Source organism: Opisthorchis viverrini (genome assembly GCF_000715545.1).
Source record: "Opisthorchis viverrini unplaced genomic scaffold opera_v5_773, whole genome shotgun sequence".
NCBI lineage: Eukaryota > Metazoa > Platyhelminthes > Trematoda > Opisthorchiida > Opisthorchiidae > Opisthorchis > Opisthorchis viverrini.
The window spans coordinates 29,613-43,015 of record NW_008752450.1 but is presented as its reverse complement, the minus strand read 5'-3'; the positions used below and the strand labels follow the sequence as shown (position 1 = coordinate 43,015).

The window sequence follows — 13,403 nt, the reverse complement described above, 5'->3', positions numbered from 1 at the left end:
AGGTGGGTGGCTGGTATCCAGAAAACCAAACCATGTAAACAGAGCGCTAGCATCTTAAATGATCGATATCAGTAACCGGCCACACCATTCACTATGATTTATCGAGTGCCGCCACACCGCTGGTAGAAACAATCCACAAACGATGAATTATCATCCGTTGGCCCCAATGAATTGCCGCTTGACACGAAATATGCAATGCGAAAGTGTTCACCAAAATAGATGAAACAGCTGCACCGCATCAGCAAAAGTAATCTTCAACCTTATCGACTGATTTTATTAGGCGACCAAGAGTACCGTTATTTTACTTCGTTTCAATTATAATACTACTAGCATCATAATCAAAAAAAAACACTGACAACCTGGTCATTTGTACACGCATGTGGATGGGTTACACATTTGCGCGGTGATTGAAGCAGTTATCTGAAAGTCAAATTTACGAGTACTCTATTCCGCTGCTTCACTGAAGATCGGTCACGCCAAACGACCTGCGTTTTCAAATTGCTGTATCATATCGCAACAGTCACAGCCGAACACCAATCGCGGTTTTCCTCGACTTTAACGGAAAGTTCGACAGTGCGACGGATTGGTCTTTGAAATATCCCTGATCAGAGGAATATGTGTGTTTTGTCCCTTCAAACTACAGGCTGACTTCCGGATTTCGCATCTTCTTTTGCCCTAATTTACACATACCCAAGGCACCAACAACGTTCACCAATGTGTACCTTCTATGGAGAGATGCATTTCACATGTATAGAAGCTAAGTGTAAGAGCGGTCTTATTTTATGGCTGTTGAACTTGTCCCATCCCATTCGAGGATATTCAATGTTTTCAACCGTCCGATAACGGAGTGGTATACAAGGTATGATTCAGCTAGCTGCAGCGTGTACGCAAGTATGACGTTCGATTTTTCTAGCCGATCGGAACCGCTGGAGCAGAAAAGTATATTAATCAGGTAAATGTAGATGAAGTATGTTCTAAGAATTTCCAACCACCGTCTACCAAGGCGATCGCAGTTTTCGGTCACAGACAGTTTCTTGCGAAGGCCATGAAGCCGATCGGAACCGCTGGAGCAGAAAAGTATATTAATCAGGTAAATGTAGATGAAGTATGTTCTAAGAATTTCCAACCACCGTCTACCAAGGCGATCGCAGTTTTCGGTCACAGACAGTTTCTTGCGAAAGGCCATGAAATAGCGATCGGAAATGACGGCAATCACGGTCATATTGAGCGCACCCTCCTCTTTGGGCCCCATGTGATTCTGCTTGTACATGACTGAAAACCATGCAGGGCATGGAAACGAAGCCGATGCCAGTGGCGCTCACACCGTCAGGGGAGAGATGTGGTAAACATACTTACCTCCCGTTTTTTCTCCGTAGCCAGTTGTAGGTTTCCACTTTTAAGGGCATTGGTCACGTGCTGCCACAGACGTCGGGATTCTTCTGGGCGCTGTTTATCAATGGGGCGCACATGCTTCCGCATGATTTTTAGGGTATTCACATCTATGGACCATTTTTTGCCACCCTAAAAAGTGGGTTAAAATGAAAGACAGACAGCGATATATCATTAGGAAAAGATACCACAAAACCATGTGAGAACCACAGCGAAGCACACGTACAACTTGAGTACAAAAAGTCGAGTCATAGAAGTCACTTAAAACTGCAAAAGACCGGCTGCACTGTCACAGCAGTTATATGGAGCTGACTGGACGACTTAATATCGATCAACCAATACCAAGGCCTTTCAAGTGTCGGCTGTCCTTTGTGCGAATCGCTTGAACAATCAATTCCAACTCGCTGATGAACAACGGAGTGAGCAACGAAAATCGCCTTAGGGGGACAGGTTGACGTACTTCATTGCATGTAGTTTCTATGATGAATTCCGAATCTCGAATGATCCAGTAGGATAGAGGCGAGTTGTTAGCTAAAAACGTCTTTCAGAATGATCTGGAAAGAGTTATATGTGAAATCTTCATCTAATGACTTTTCATGTATTAATGGACCGATTGGTGGAAAGGAATGTTCATTAATTTACGGGATTAGTTTTATTATGGTGGTATGCATCTAGAACAGCTGATATATTAGTTAACCTAATATTATCGTCAATCAGCTCAAGGCCGATGACCGGAAACCGATCAATCGCTCCTCCTGTAGTATTAGTGTCAGAAGATGTAGAAGAACCATCAAGTGATACGAAAGACAACACAGTATTAACGGGTACTCATAAGGAGATCAAAATCACGTTAAACGCGAACCGTTTCCTCTACGAAGTTTTCGTGAATAAGTGCCTTAATTTCCAAGAAAAACCGACGCATTTATCCTGGTTGACATAATAGGCCGCCGATATATGAAGAAAACCGTTTTTTCTGGGAAAACCTTTGGTATGGGTGCTTCAGTGAATACTAAACAGGCCTTTTGACTCGAGAGTTATGCTTAAGGTTGTGCAAGAAACTGGATTGGTTTCGTCCGTACTGTACACGTTACCATGTAACAGGCGCAATTAGACTGACTTACTTAGTCGGAGGACGCCATATTTCCCTCACTGTATAAAAGTGCAAAGCTGTCAGGATGGAATTCGAATCTAACAAGCTAGTCACTGATCACGGTATTGAACGTCTGAAATCCACCATTTTCTGCATAATTGCGCCCTAAATTGTGTTTCTGACGTCAGTATACAGCTAATACTCGTAGGCCAACAAATATGTGCTTCGAAGCCCATCTTATTCACAGCTCAACTTTTCCGAATATACGTGAATGTATGCACTAGCATCTTGCTGACAAATAATTAATTGATGTCGGTATTCGTTACCATGTCGGTTGGCGATTTGGAACATGCCTTTGAAAGTTCCCAAGTTAGACATTATCCTGTGAATGAAGTCACTCTATCCTGAAAAGACCAGAATCAGTGTGTGAATAAATGAGCACCTCACAAAACTTCAGGCAGTTTTGAACCCGCCAACTCCCGGCTAGTGGTTCGAACGCCTAACCGTTCGGCCAAAAGCGGTTGATCAGTAGTGGGATTAATTCACCCTCCACTGGAATTCCTTGGGGGCACGCATGTTGCACCACATTCATCTTCACGAAAGCTGTCTGTGGCTTTTCAACTATGCAAAAGTACACAGCAGGGCAGCGGCCACTCATCAAAACGAGAAAGCGATGTGTGCACAGGTCTGTGTAAACATGTTTCTATAAGGAAAAATCCGTCAACACCGGGCGGGGGTCAGTCGTTTTGCACAACTCTCGTGTTCAGATGCCTATCGCGTAAGATAGAGCAGGATTTAAGCGAGCGGTGGACATGACAAGATCTTCTTCGGCTGATTTGGTAGGACTATTGAACAATTCCGCTGTGGAATACACAAGTCCCGTGAGAATAGAACAAGCTGAGTGAAGTCGGGACGCACGCTGTCGAATCGTGTGTGCACAAAGTGTGGTGAAAACATCCAGTTAACAAACAGCCGTCTCAACTCAATCCTAGCAAAAGACCACTGATTAAACGATCACGAGTGTCAGGTGACGGAAAGTGTTGTGAAAATAGATAGACTTGAATGCGCTAAGTCACCATGTGGTATTTGTTGATTGCTGAACAATCACCGCTGAGACTTTTGGAGAAAGTGGTAGTGTTGCGCGAGCGCTACCCTAAACTGATTATGCATTTTATCTGTTATCGAACTTTGTGAAGGGGACGATATGAGGGAACTACCTTATCTTTGTCTACGGTCCCTAGGACAATACACCCTTTTGATGTGAATCTAGAGCACATCCACAGAACACGCACAAATAGTTTGTCCGTGTTCCGAATTTGCAGCAAAGATGGCGTGAAGGAAGAGCGCTACGCCGAGCGTTTTTCTATCAACGGTATGGCTCTTCTCGGCGAATATGGCGGCTCTGGTGGTGGTAATGAATATTTTGTCCAGGGACTTCCAGAAACAGTAGCAGAAACCATATGGTCATGCTTGGAATGCGAGGTTTAGACACGTTTGGCTAGAAAACGATCAACCGATACACAAGGAATTTCATGAAATGAATAATCTCATTTTAGGTATTTTGGATACGTGGTCCAGCCTCTAAAATCAACTGCGTTCTGACAGGATGAGTCGGCCTCACCGATACTACGTGCCGCTGCTGCCTATCAGCAGGTCCATAGAGAATAACAACTATATCAGATCCCAGTAACAGATACCAACCTTCTCAATTCATGTTGTCAGCAGCCCTTCAAATTGCACAAAGGCGTGGTTTACCGTATCACATAAAACAAACAAATCGTTCAGGTGTAACACTCTTCTGGTGCCTAGCTGCCATGCTACCCGAAGGAAGCATGAGGGATGGGATACTGTCAGGCTGCCCAAGCCTAGACAGGGGAAGTCGAGAGGCAGAGGTCGGGTTCGAACCACGGACCTTCCGGTCAGTAAATTCGCGCTACCTATTTTAGCCACCTCGCCCCGTTTACCGCATCAAAACGGAAACCAAGCCCTTTCCGTGCTCACCCGTTGGGTGTGATGGTAGAATCCAAATAGAGGAACACAATCAGGTGTTCAAATTCATTATCTATGCGAAGGATTATCATTCGAACACTTAACTACGTGGGTGAAATTTCTTTCACTGGTCTGGATCATAATTCCGAAGAGTCCTGAATGGTAGCTGACGCGATCATGAACAGCTTCTGAACATTCTAAACTTTCACTAGGTGAGACAGTTCAATCGGCATACTAAAGGTTTAGAACTCACAAATTCCGACTTCTTTGGACGTCAGAGTTTTCTTTTGTTACCCGATGCATCACCTAAGCAATTACTCAGGGATTGTAAGGAAAGTCCTTGTTTAACACTGGAGACGAGATAAAACTCGGAAGTCTCTTCGCTCACGCCTTCGTTGACAAGTAAAAAGTTTTGATGATGGTATATCGCCAGCAAGCAGAATAATAGGTAATCCCCGACAAGAAAGTGGATGAAGAATCCCATGATTTGCCAGTGTTCGAGCATACCGTAATTCGTAATATCTTCTCTGAACTATCTATGAGGATGATTCTCGGGCAATCTTAGCACACTGTTTCGTCATTCTGTTCATACATTGGAAGCAAAACTGATATACCACAGTAACAGGAGGAAGAGACTTCACCAAAGGGGACAGAGTAGTGTGTGTGGGAGTGAAGAATTACAAAGTGGTAATACTTGCACGTCCCTGGGAGGATGCTGTCTTCTCCCAAAGCCTGTCTACTTATGAGACGACTGACAACGGAATTAATAGCAGTTCATAACGTAAGGCTCCTATATCGACGCTTGTTAGCCTCACCTGAAGATCTGAGTGATTTGGCAGTTAGCTACAGTATTCCATTCAATGCTCATTCTTTTTCGACTGACCTGTTATAAGTTCGCCATTTTGTTGAGCAAACCTGGTTGAATGGGATAGTTTTCAACGGAGACAACACATAGCATAAATATCAACACACCAACGTTTCAAGCTTTCTCCATATTTGCAGCTATATTCCAGCGGACCTAGTGGCTTAACGCTGAAGATTTCGAATATCAAGAACCTTGTTGAGGCGTGCTCGTAATGCCAAAGTACAAAATTACATCTCTCCGTATGAAATTCAACCTCAGTCGTTGAGTGGTGCAAGTACGACAGTCCTTCAAGGCTTGTTTGATGGAAGTATCAAATACGGACGACTGATAATTCATCGATACCAACTGATTTCCGGGGTAGCTTAAATAGCTGGCTATCGGAAGCGATCGTACGCTGTTAGGGAAGACGTTCATGTGTTTTAAAGGCCAGTGGTTCAGACTCATGCGCGCGAAATTATGATCCGACTATGTTGTGTTCTCCGTTTAAGCTCCCCGATGCGGCCGATAAACTTCTACCGCTGATGCCCATCAAGACTAAGTCATGATGTAGACAACATCAGAATACCATGTTATCAAATACCGTTTTGAGTATTGGATTCGCTTATTGGTGATGTCGAGATGGCTAGACGCAACGAGGTTCAAAAGTTTGTCACCGCTTTTCCCATCGCTCTCTGGCCGACATGCATGAGAATTTCAGCCAAGTGCTCCCGGCCCCGATATCCCATCGAACGATCTGAGCAAAGCATAGTAAAATTTTATTGACTGGGTGCACGGCAATTACAGCTACGCTTGTGGCATTGCCTCTGAATCGAATTACCGCAATTCGAGCGGGACGTCATTCTGAGGTATGAGCGTTAAATAGCCACTGTCAACCGAATCAAATGTGGAGCTGCAGACAATCAACATTTCCACCGGATCACTCCAGTGGAGTCAGTAGTACGTACCCATTCCAGTTACCAAGATTCGTATGATGTTTGCTTTCAAACAAGCATGTGACTTCTAGCCAATAACTGTTGTGACTACGCAGTTAAAATTCAGGAGGGTGCCAACATTCCAGAGGCGTCGCTCCCCGGAAACGCCATTAAAATCTTGTGAGTCGATTGATCTGGACAGGACAGTAAGGAAATCGTCGAGAGTAGTGAGACAGAACTGCTTCCGATGCAGTGGAATTCCGGATGTGACTTCGTTTGCCCAGCCGGAAGGAACGGACGCGTCTGTTCGCCATTGTTGGCTTTGAATCGAGGTTTAGTAGGTTTCACTAGACAGACAACCCATGAACCGTTAGCCAGGCCGTAGCACCGGACAACTGCTTTTATCCTTACACTTTAGTGGGAGAACTGCAACAGGAAGGCAGCAGACGGGACTGGCGCAACAGAAGTTGCATAATGAAAGATCTTCCAAGATCAATTCGTGAAGTGCAGAGAACGACCTTACTAGTTCCTCAAGAGATCCAACCCCGACCACAACTATATAGTTAAAGGCTGAGACCTTAACGACGAGACTGCATATATTCAACAGTTGACGACGAGGCTAGCAGCCAAATAATAACCGTCCGAAAGGAGACACAAACAAGTGAGTCCACCGGGATACCTGGGTACAAGTTATTAAGCAAAACAATTATACCTACTCCGACTACGAGCTCGACACGACATTTAAGGATTTATACTAAGCTTGAATTAAAAGAACGTGGTCTAAAAATTCCAGTTGAATATACCGTCAAGGAACCATAGAAAGTGTCGGTTAGTGATCGCGCAAGCTGACGATAGCCACTCACCGTGAAATTTCGCCACATTCTGTCCACCACATCGCAAACGTCATCTCAAAAGCATTACGTATCCATCCGATCGATATGACGACTGGCGTCTGGTTCATGTTGACAGGTTTCTGCACATGTTAGCGTGTGCGCCGATAAGTACGGACGTCGTTCTCAGATCTTAATTATTGAAAACTATCGTTTGTGAGGTTGAGTGCATTAACCGGATTGGCTGCGCACACTGGATGAATAGGGGAACACTGAGACTAGTAGGTACAGGAAAACTGTGGATTCGATTGGTAGACAACACGACAAATCAGGCAATTTGACAATCTGATCAGTCACCCAAGGGGTATATAGTAGTTTTACGCCTCTATGGCTTCAAGCCTTTATCATGTCTGGAACAGCATCGTCTTCCATTCCTCCGAAAGGCGCGACACAACTTCCCAAGTTCGCGCACGGACAGACTTCTTTTAAGACGACACCAGCAAACGTGATAGTAGGAGGTTTCCTGTCAAATACGGCGGCCTGTGGTACAAAAGTTCAACGATGGACTGTGCCAACTGATCCGTTTGACCAGGTGTTTATCGAATACGCATTCACATCGCATTCATGTCAGTGGCCCTTCCGTCCTGTCGCAATAATTCTGGTTATTCCAGATGAGTGAGATAAATTCAACTTATATATATATCATGCATCTAGCTACACAAAATAAGAACGCCCCGGCATGTTGCAAGCGTCTGCAGTGTTTAACCGACTTGAAATTTCTGATAGGGTGGTTCGCCGATTGACAAAAGCAGGATATCCACTGGGCCACTGAGGTGTTGGGCAAACAAACTACACTGCTCAAGTGTTAATAGATTGGCTTGTTCAAGTGTGATAATTCATTTGCATCCAACGATCACTGGTGCACTACGTGTACCACGCCCGTCTCACGTTTCAGATATCTGTGGTTCAAGTCCGGGAAGGTTAAGAATCTGCACTATTGATGAGCCCTTCGTACCTTGGGTATGGGATAACCAGAATAATTGCGTCAGGGGAGAAGTAAAAGTACTCGAAGGAGGAGGGTGTAAGCGTAAACCCGAACAATGACATACCTTGGTATACCCCTCGAACTCGAGGACGCTATTCCACTCCCCAGATACGCGGGCGACCAGATTTGTCGGACTAGCACCGCGATCAATGGCTGATGCATCAGCAGCCTGCGGAGCATAAATTTCCGCGCTAACACGATGCAGTTTGTTGCTGCGAATGGGCTATGGAAAATAACGGGAACGTAAACAGAGTCATCAGTGGTATAGCGGGATAATCCTAAGGATCACCATCAAAGACAGTCCGGAAATGCAGCATGAGCGCGAACGCATCAGTTAATTTGCTGCATCTGAGGGTTTTCCGAATATGAGTACTAAGAGTATGGGAAAGTGAGAACAATACGGAAGAAGTTGGTGTATTATTAGTTTTTTCCAGTTTTTCAGCTCACAAGACGAGCACCGAATCGCATTGGTTTCAGTTGCTACAACTTCATTCACTGAGGATAAAGAGAATAATGGAATGACAGCCACGCGTTGCATGTGATGGCTAAATCTATGCACTGACGATAAACAAACTTTTGTCCAGAAAATGAGAGCTACGCAGTGAAGGCGGTAACTTTGATGCAAGAGCACTATCTATCAGGGTCACTGACTATTAGACTGTCTTGTCCAGAAGCAAACGGCAGTTAAAATCACGACCGAGTTGCCTGGTAAGGACTTTCATGCTTTGCTTTTAAGTCATGAACTGACCGCCTCTCAGTCGTCTCCATCCGATACAAAGCTCGCCGAAGAGAGCTATACGAGACAAACCGTCCTCTGACATAGGAAGCACATGGCCAAAACAGCGTAACCTATGGAGTGTGGCCGATTGATTTATTGAGGGAGAATGGACCTTCTCGAAAGCTATCTAATGTACTGATCTGGTGTTTACAACAGACTCGAAAGCATCTATGATCAAACACAGAGAACCTTTGAAGGTCTTTCAAACGAAGGGGCATAAGTAGGATGTATCGGACCGCCGCAGTGTATACTCTACCCTTGACAGTCAGGCTGATGTCATTTCAACACCACGAATATCGGACCTTGGCAAGCACTGCCCTCGCTTTCTCAGTTCACTAAGCGATTCCGTCTTTCACGAGTTCGCAGGGATCTACGCAGTTGCTCATATAGACGACCTTATCCACCACATCGATCGATTCGCCTGTAAGGATGAAGTATGGGTCTGATATCACCCAATCTTGCAGTAAGCGAGGTGCATACCGAACCGTACAGCAGAATTTAGATTATCCAAAGTAGTTAGCAATTCTAAGGGGTTGGATTCAAGGGTAACAATATGAGCCTGGAAGGTATTGGAGGCAGGTAAACAGACTCAAGCAGAACATCGAGAAGAAAGTTGAAAGCGAACATCTCTGCCTGGCACCATTGGATGTGGTGAAGTCAAGAAAGGATTTTCCGTGGAGACGCGTCCGTGGGAAGAGGCATATAAAGCTTATATAAGGCAAAAGAAATCAGAATGGATGTCATTCATCGCCAAATTGCCGCATTTTCTGACGTTCAACGGAATCGAAAGTAGATCTGAGATCCAGAAAGACTATCAGTGTTGGTTGCCGGAAGGAGTGTCACAGTTACAACACTAGTCGCAAAGTGAAGATATGATTGACACAATCCAGGACGGTGCGGAACCCAGCTTGATTCTCGCGAGTCTAACTCTCACAATTTCAACATTTGCTCAATCAACCATGTCTGACTGACACAACGCACCTTCGGAAAACCGAACTTCCCCCGTCATTATAAGATCATTTTTAGACTACTTTCTACGGCTGCAGACGAATCTGACATTTGTGTGGTGTTTACACCTGACAATACTCTAGAAACACCGTATGCATTCCCAGGTTCCAGTGGAACATGGCGATCAAACAGGATGGATGAAAGGCATTCATCGGGGGAAAAAGTGAGATATACTAGAGAGATTCACAGGGAAGTGGAAGTATGTGTAGCTGCCACCCCTCCTCTCCTCACGACAATTTAGCAAAACAACGAAAGACTTGCTGTCAGAGAACCATACCGCAGGTGGAATCAGGTTACCTACGTTCCCTGTTTTTGTGACTCCTGAAAGAGATCACATACATCATTGGAATGGAACATTGATCGATAGACGAATTCGGGTCAGCATTCAGTTGGAGATTGTTGTCCCGCAAATAAGGTGGGAAACAACAGTTCAAAACCTATTCTACGCAGACGGTGAAAATAGGAAACAGAATGACAGACAATTCGGAGGCGAGGTGTAGGGTTTCCAGTACACTCTACCTACCTTGGTATGGAATATCACACATGCAGAATAACCGGTTTGCGGGCACGCGATAGTGACTCTGTCACCTAATTCCACCCACGGGACAGTTAGAATGGATCGAGCGTAGGCGGTTGGGAATGCAAAGTGATATTCTTCGTTGTTGTGATGACCCAAACGAAGCACGGCTGAAATGAAAAAGGCAACGATCACAATCAATAATGTGAAAGAGGTAACTAAACTAAATTCACTAATATCAACAAAATGAGTCGGTAATCAAGGTGTTACAAGTATCAAGAAGAGCAGTACATAATTAAAAACCAGAACAGGCACCCGATTGGATATAGCCGTGTCCGTCCAAAAAGAGCACCCCGAGGACGTACTGCTTGTCAGCTTAGGAGTGATGGACAAACTGCAGGTGTTTGGGAGGAAACACTACAGCTCAAGAGTAAGGAAAATCACCAACACTGTGATAAAGGAGCCTGCCTTTCAGGCAGCTTTCAGTGAAAACAACAACGCCAAATATTGATCTGTATATTATCGCAACCTAATCGCGCACTTCGGAATTCTTGCTAATAAGCGGGCCATTCGCGTCTGCTGGTCACACCTTTGGATTTCTATCTCAGGCCATCCTGTTGGCAATATGATAACTTCAGAAATTTGAAACCAAAATGCATACCAGCCACCGGTCACTCAGACCTGTCTTGCGTGGTTGGCTTTGTTGCACAGGTGTCGAAGGCAAGCGAACAGCAGTTGTTTTTGTGATTTGAGACAAGTCTATGGTTATGACGATTGTTGGATCAATTGCTGACAAGAATGGCTAAGTTGGAAGCAATAGGTAATGGTTTTGAAGTTCCACTAGCTTACGGAATCAATTCGGGAGCTCACTAAGGTCCATGATGCAATGATATTCAAATTAAATGGAATCTTTGATCCTCTCGGATAAATTAGATGAGAGCTGATAAAGTCCTGATTTCAATCCCTCCATAGCATATAGACTGCATAGCGCTCGATACCCTTGAATAATGATAAAACTACTTGAGCCTGCAACCGGTCAATTGAGATACTTCAGACTTCCATAAAAGATTACGATATCGAGAAAAACGTATGAATACGGTTGCCTGCATGATTCAAATTGACAAATGAGGTAGACGATATTTCGGTTATCACAGGTAAAACTTTGGAAACCAACGGGTTTTGATTGCAACTTCATAGAAGTAACGCGTGTCTCGACTGCCAACGCTGAGTTACTCGTCACATGGCAGCCATCAAAAATGTCAGTAAATATACATCACGTCATGGGAAATCGTGGAAAATAATTGCATAACGTATAAAAGCTGTGAGTTTTCGGCTTGCCTTTCCAGTTGACGTTCAATCGCTTAGAAGAGTTCAGTCCACATTCTTCGTACACTATATGCCACCTGAATCGTGTTGGTCATGTAAAACCAGTGTGGATATGTACCATCTTGCGACTCAGTGGGATATAAAAAAGACAAGAACAATCGCGAACGTACTCTTTCCCAGCATGGTTACACTAACACTCATTCCTTGAAACTTCGATTTCGCGTGCACAAAGCAATTCAACTCCATCTGCTCCGAGGGCAATTCAATGTGAAACGCGGTAACTGGAGGATGATGGGACACTTGTTCTGCACAGTAGGTGATTACATTGGGTAGGTCAGTGTTCTCCGTGCTCGGCGCATTCGCGTTGCTTGTTGAGATCGATGCAACCGGTGGAGAGGAGTTTGGTGAGCCCATGGAAGATATAGGCCAACAGCAGTGGAATGACTCCCCAATTATTGGATTGTACGGCTTCTTGGCAACTTTATCCTGAAGAAAGAAAGGGCTCAAATGTACTTCGTGATCTTCGAGAAATCGTGTATGAAGCAAATGAAACTGTCGAACACCCTGACCGTTATCAATCGTTCACCAAATATTTCCAGAGTTGGCTTCATGTGAGGCCACCTCAAGGTGACTAAAAATTAGTCACAATGCGACCAGTGACAGATGCAACAAAATGTATCGAAAAATGAAGCAATGGTTGGGTTTTCAAAAAAGATGTCAGATACGAGCTAATCACGACTCATAGGTACCCGACGTCATTATGATGAGTAGCCATTCGCGGAAAAATCGGCTTGAACTTGGAGCGCGTGTTAGAGGTCACGTAAGACTGAATGGATTTTAATAAAATGTTTTAGCAAAGCTGCTACAAACCACAACATGATTACAAACGACGGAACGAACAAGATCAGAAACAAAATGTGATGAGTTAACAAAGCCAAATCTTTGTTACCTGGAAAAACAGGAGTGATATGGTGCGAAACACGGCATGCTCCGGATGGATAGAAGGAAAATAACGCTCAGTCGATGGTCATCTTGTTTAGAATGAAACATGCCATCTTCCTACCCTCGAAATGCTTACCCCCTTGAGATGCCGCCCCCGTAGCTTCGAAAACAAACATAGCCTATCTTGGTCTGCTTGCGTGTTTGTTTAGTTTATTTATACACACAGGTTATTTGCCTGAGCGTTGAGATTCATGTCGCAAAGCCACTCTCCTTAGAACAGGTGCCTCCAAAAATTGAACGCTCAAATCCACCTAAAGTCCACATAATTCTTCGAAGAGGAATGCTGAAAACAATGGAGACAACGCTGAATTTGGACAACTTTCAGTTTAGTTGCGCTATACGCTTGGAGCTGTGGGGTTCATCATGCCTCCCGTCGGCAAAGAGCTGGAGATAAAAAGTAAGTCTGTCAAACAACAGCACCTTGACCTTGAAAGCCTTGATTAGGGCTGATTATGGAAATTCTTTTTCACAGAATCATCAACAAATCTCCCCTCCCTTATAGAATAGACCTAATTCTTCCTTGTTTCCCGTTAAATGTGGGGTGTCTCATGTAGCAATTTCCATGTATACCAAACATCTGCAACTTCCGTAGTTAACTGGTTGCAACCACGCTGATGATCCTGCTATAGTTAGCCATATATATATATATATAT

The 13,403-nt window shown here is 44.3% G+C and overlaps 2 protein-coding genes across 2 annotated transcripts in view; one reads left to right on the top strand and one right to left on the bottom strand.

Annotated features, from left to right (window-relative positions):
• Positions 1 to 1,275: 1,275 nt before the first annotated feature.
• T265_12072 (hypothetical protein) overlaps positions 1,276 to 13,403 on the bottom strand; it is a gene marked incomplete at both ends in the record, with an annotated part of 41,683 nt that continues 29,555 nt past the window's right edge. The window contains 4 exons of the mRNA XM_009179013.1: positions 1,276 to 1,521; positions 8,184 to 8,342; positions 10,429 to 10,592; positions 11,919 to 12,234. Of these exons, the coding sequence (XP_009177277.1) occupies positions 1,327 to 1,521; positions 8,184 to 8,342; positions 10,429 to 10,592; positions 11,919 to 12,234 (834 nt within the window). The remainder of the gene's footprint in view (positions 1,522 to 8,183; positions 8,343 to 10,428; positions 10,593 to 11,918; positions 12,235 to 13,403) is intronic.
• The window catches only part of T265_12073 (hypothetical protein), a gene marked incomplete at both ends in the record, with an annotated part of 3,417 nt that continues 3,127 nt past the window's right edge, over positions 13,114 to 13,403 (top strand). Inside the window, one exon of the mRNA XM_009179014.1 lies at positions 13,114 to 13,147. Coding sequence (XP_009177278.1) covers positions 13,114 to 13,147 — 34 coding nt within the window. The remainder of the gene's footprint in view (positions 13,148 to 13,403) is intronic.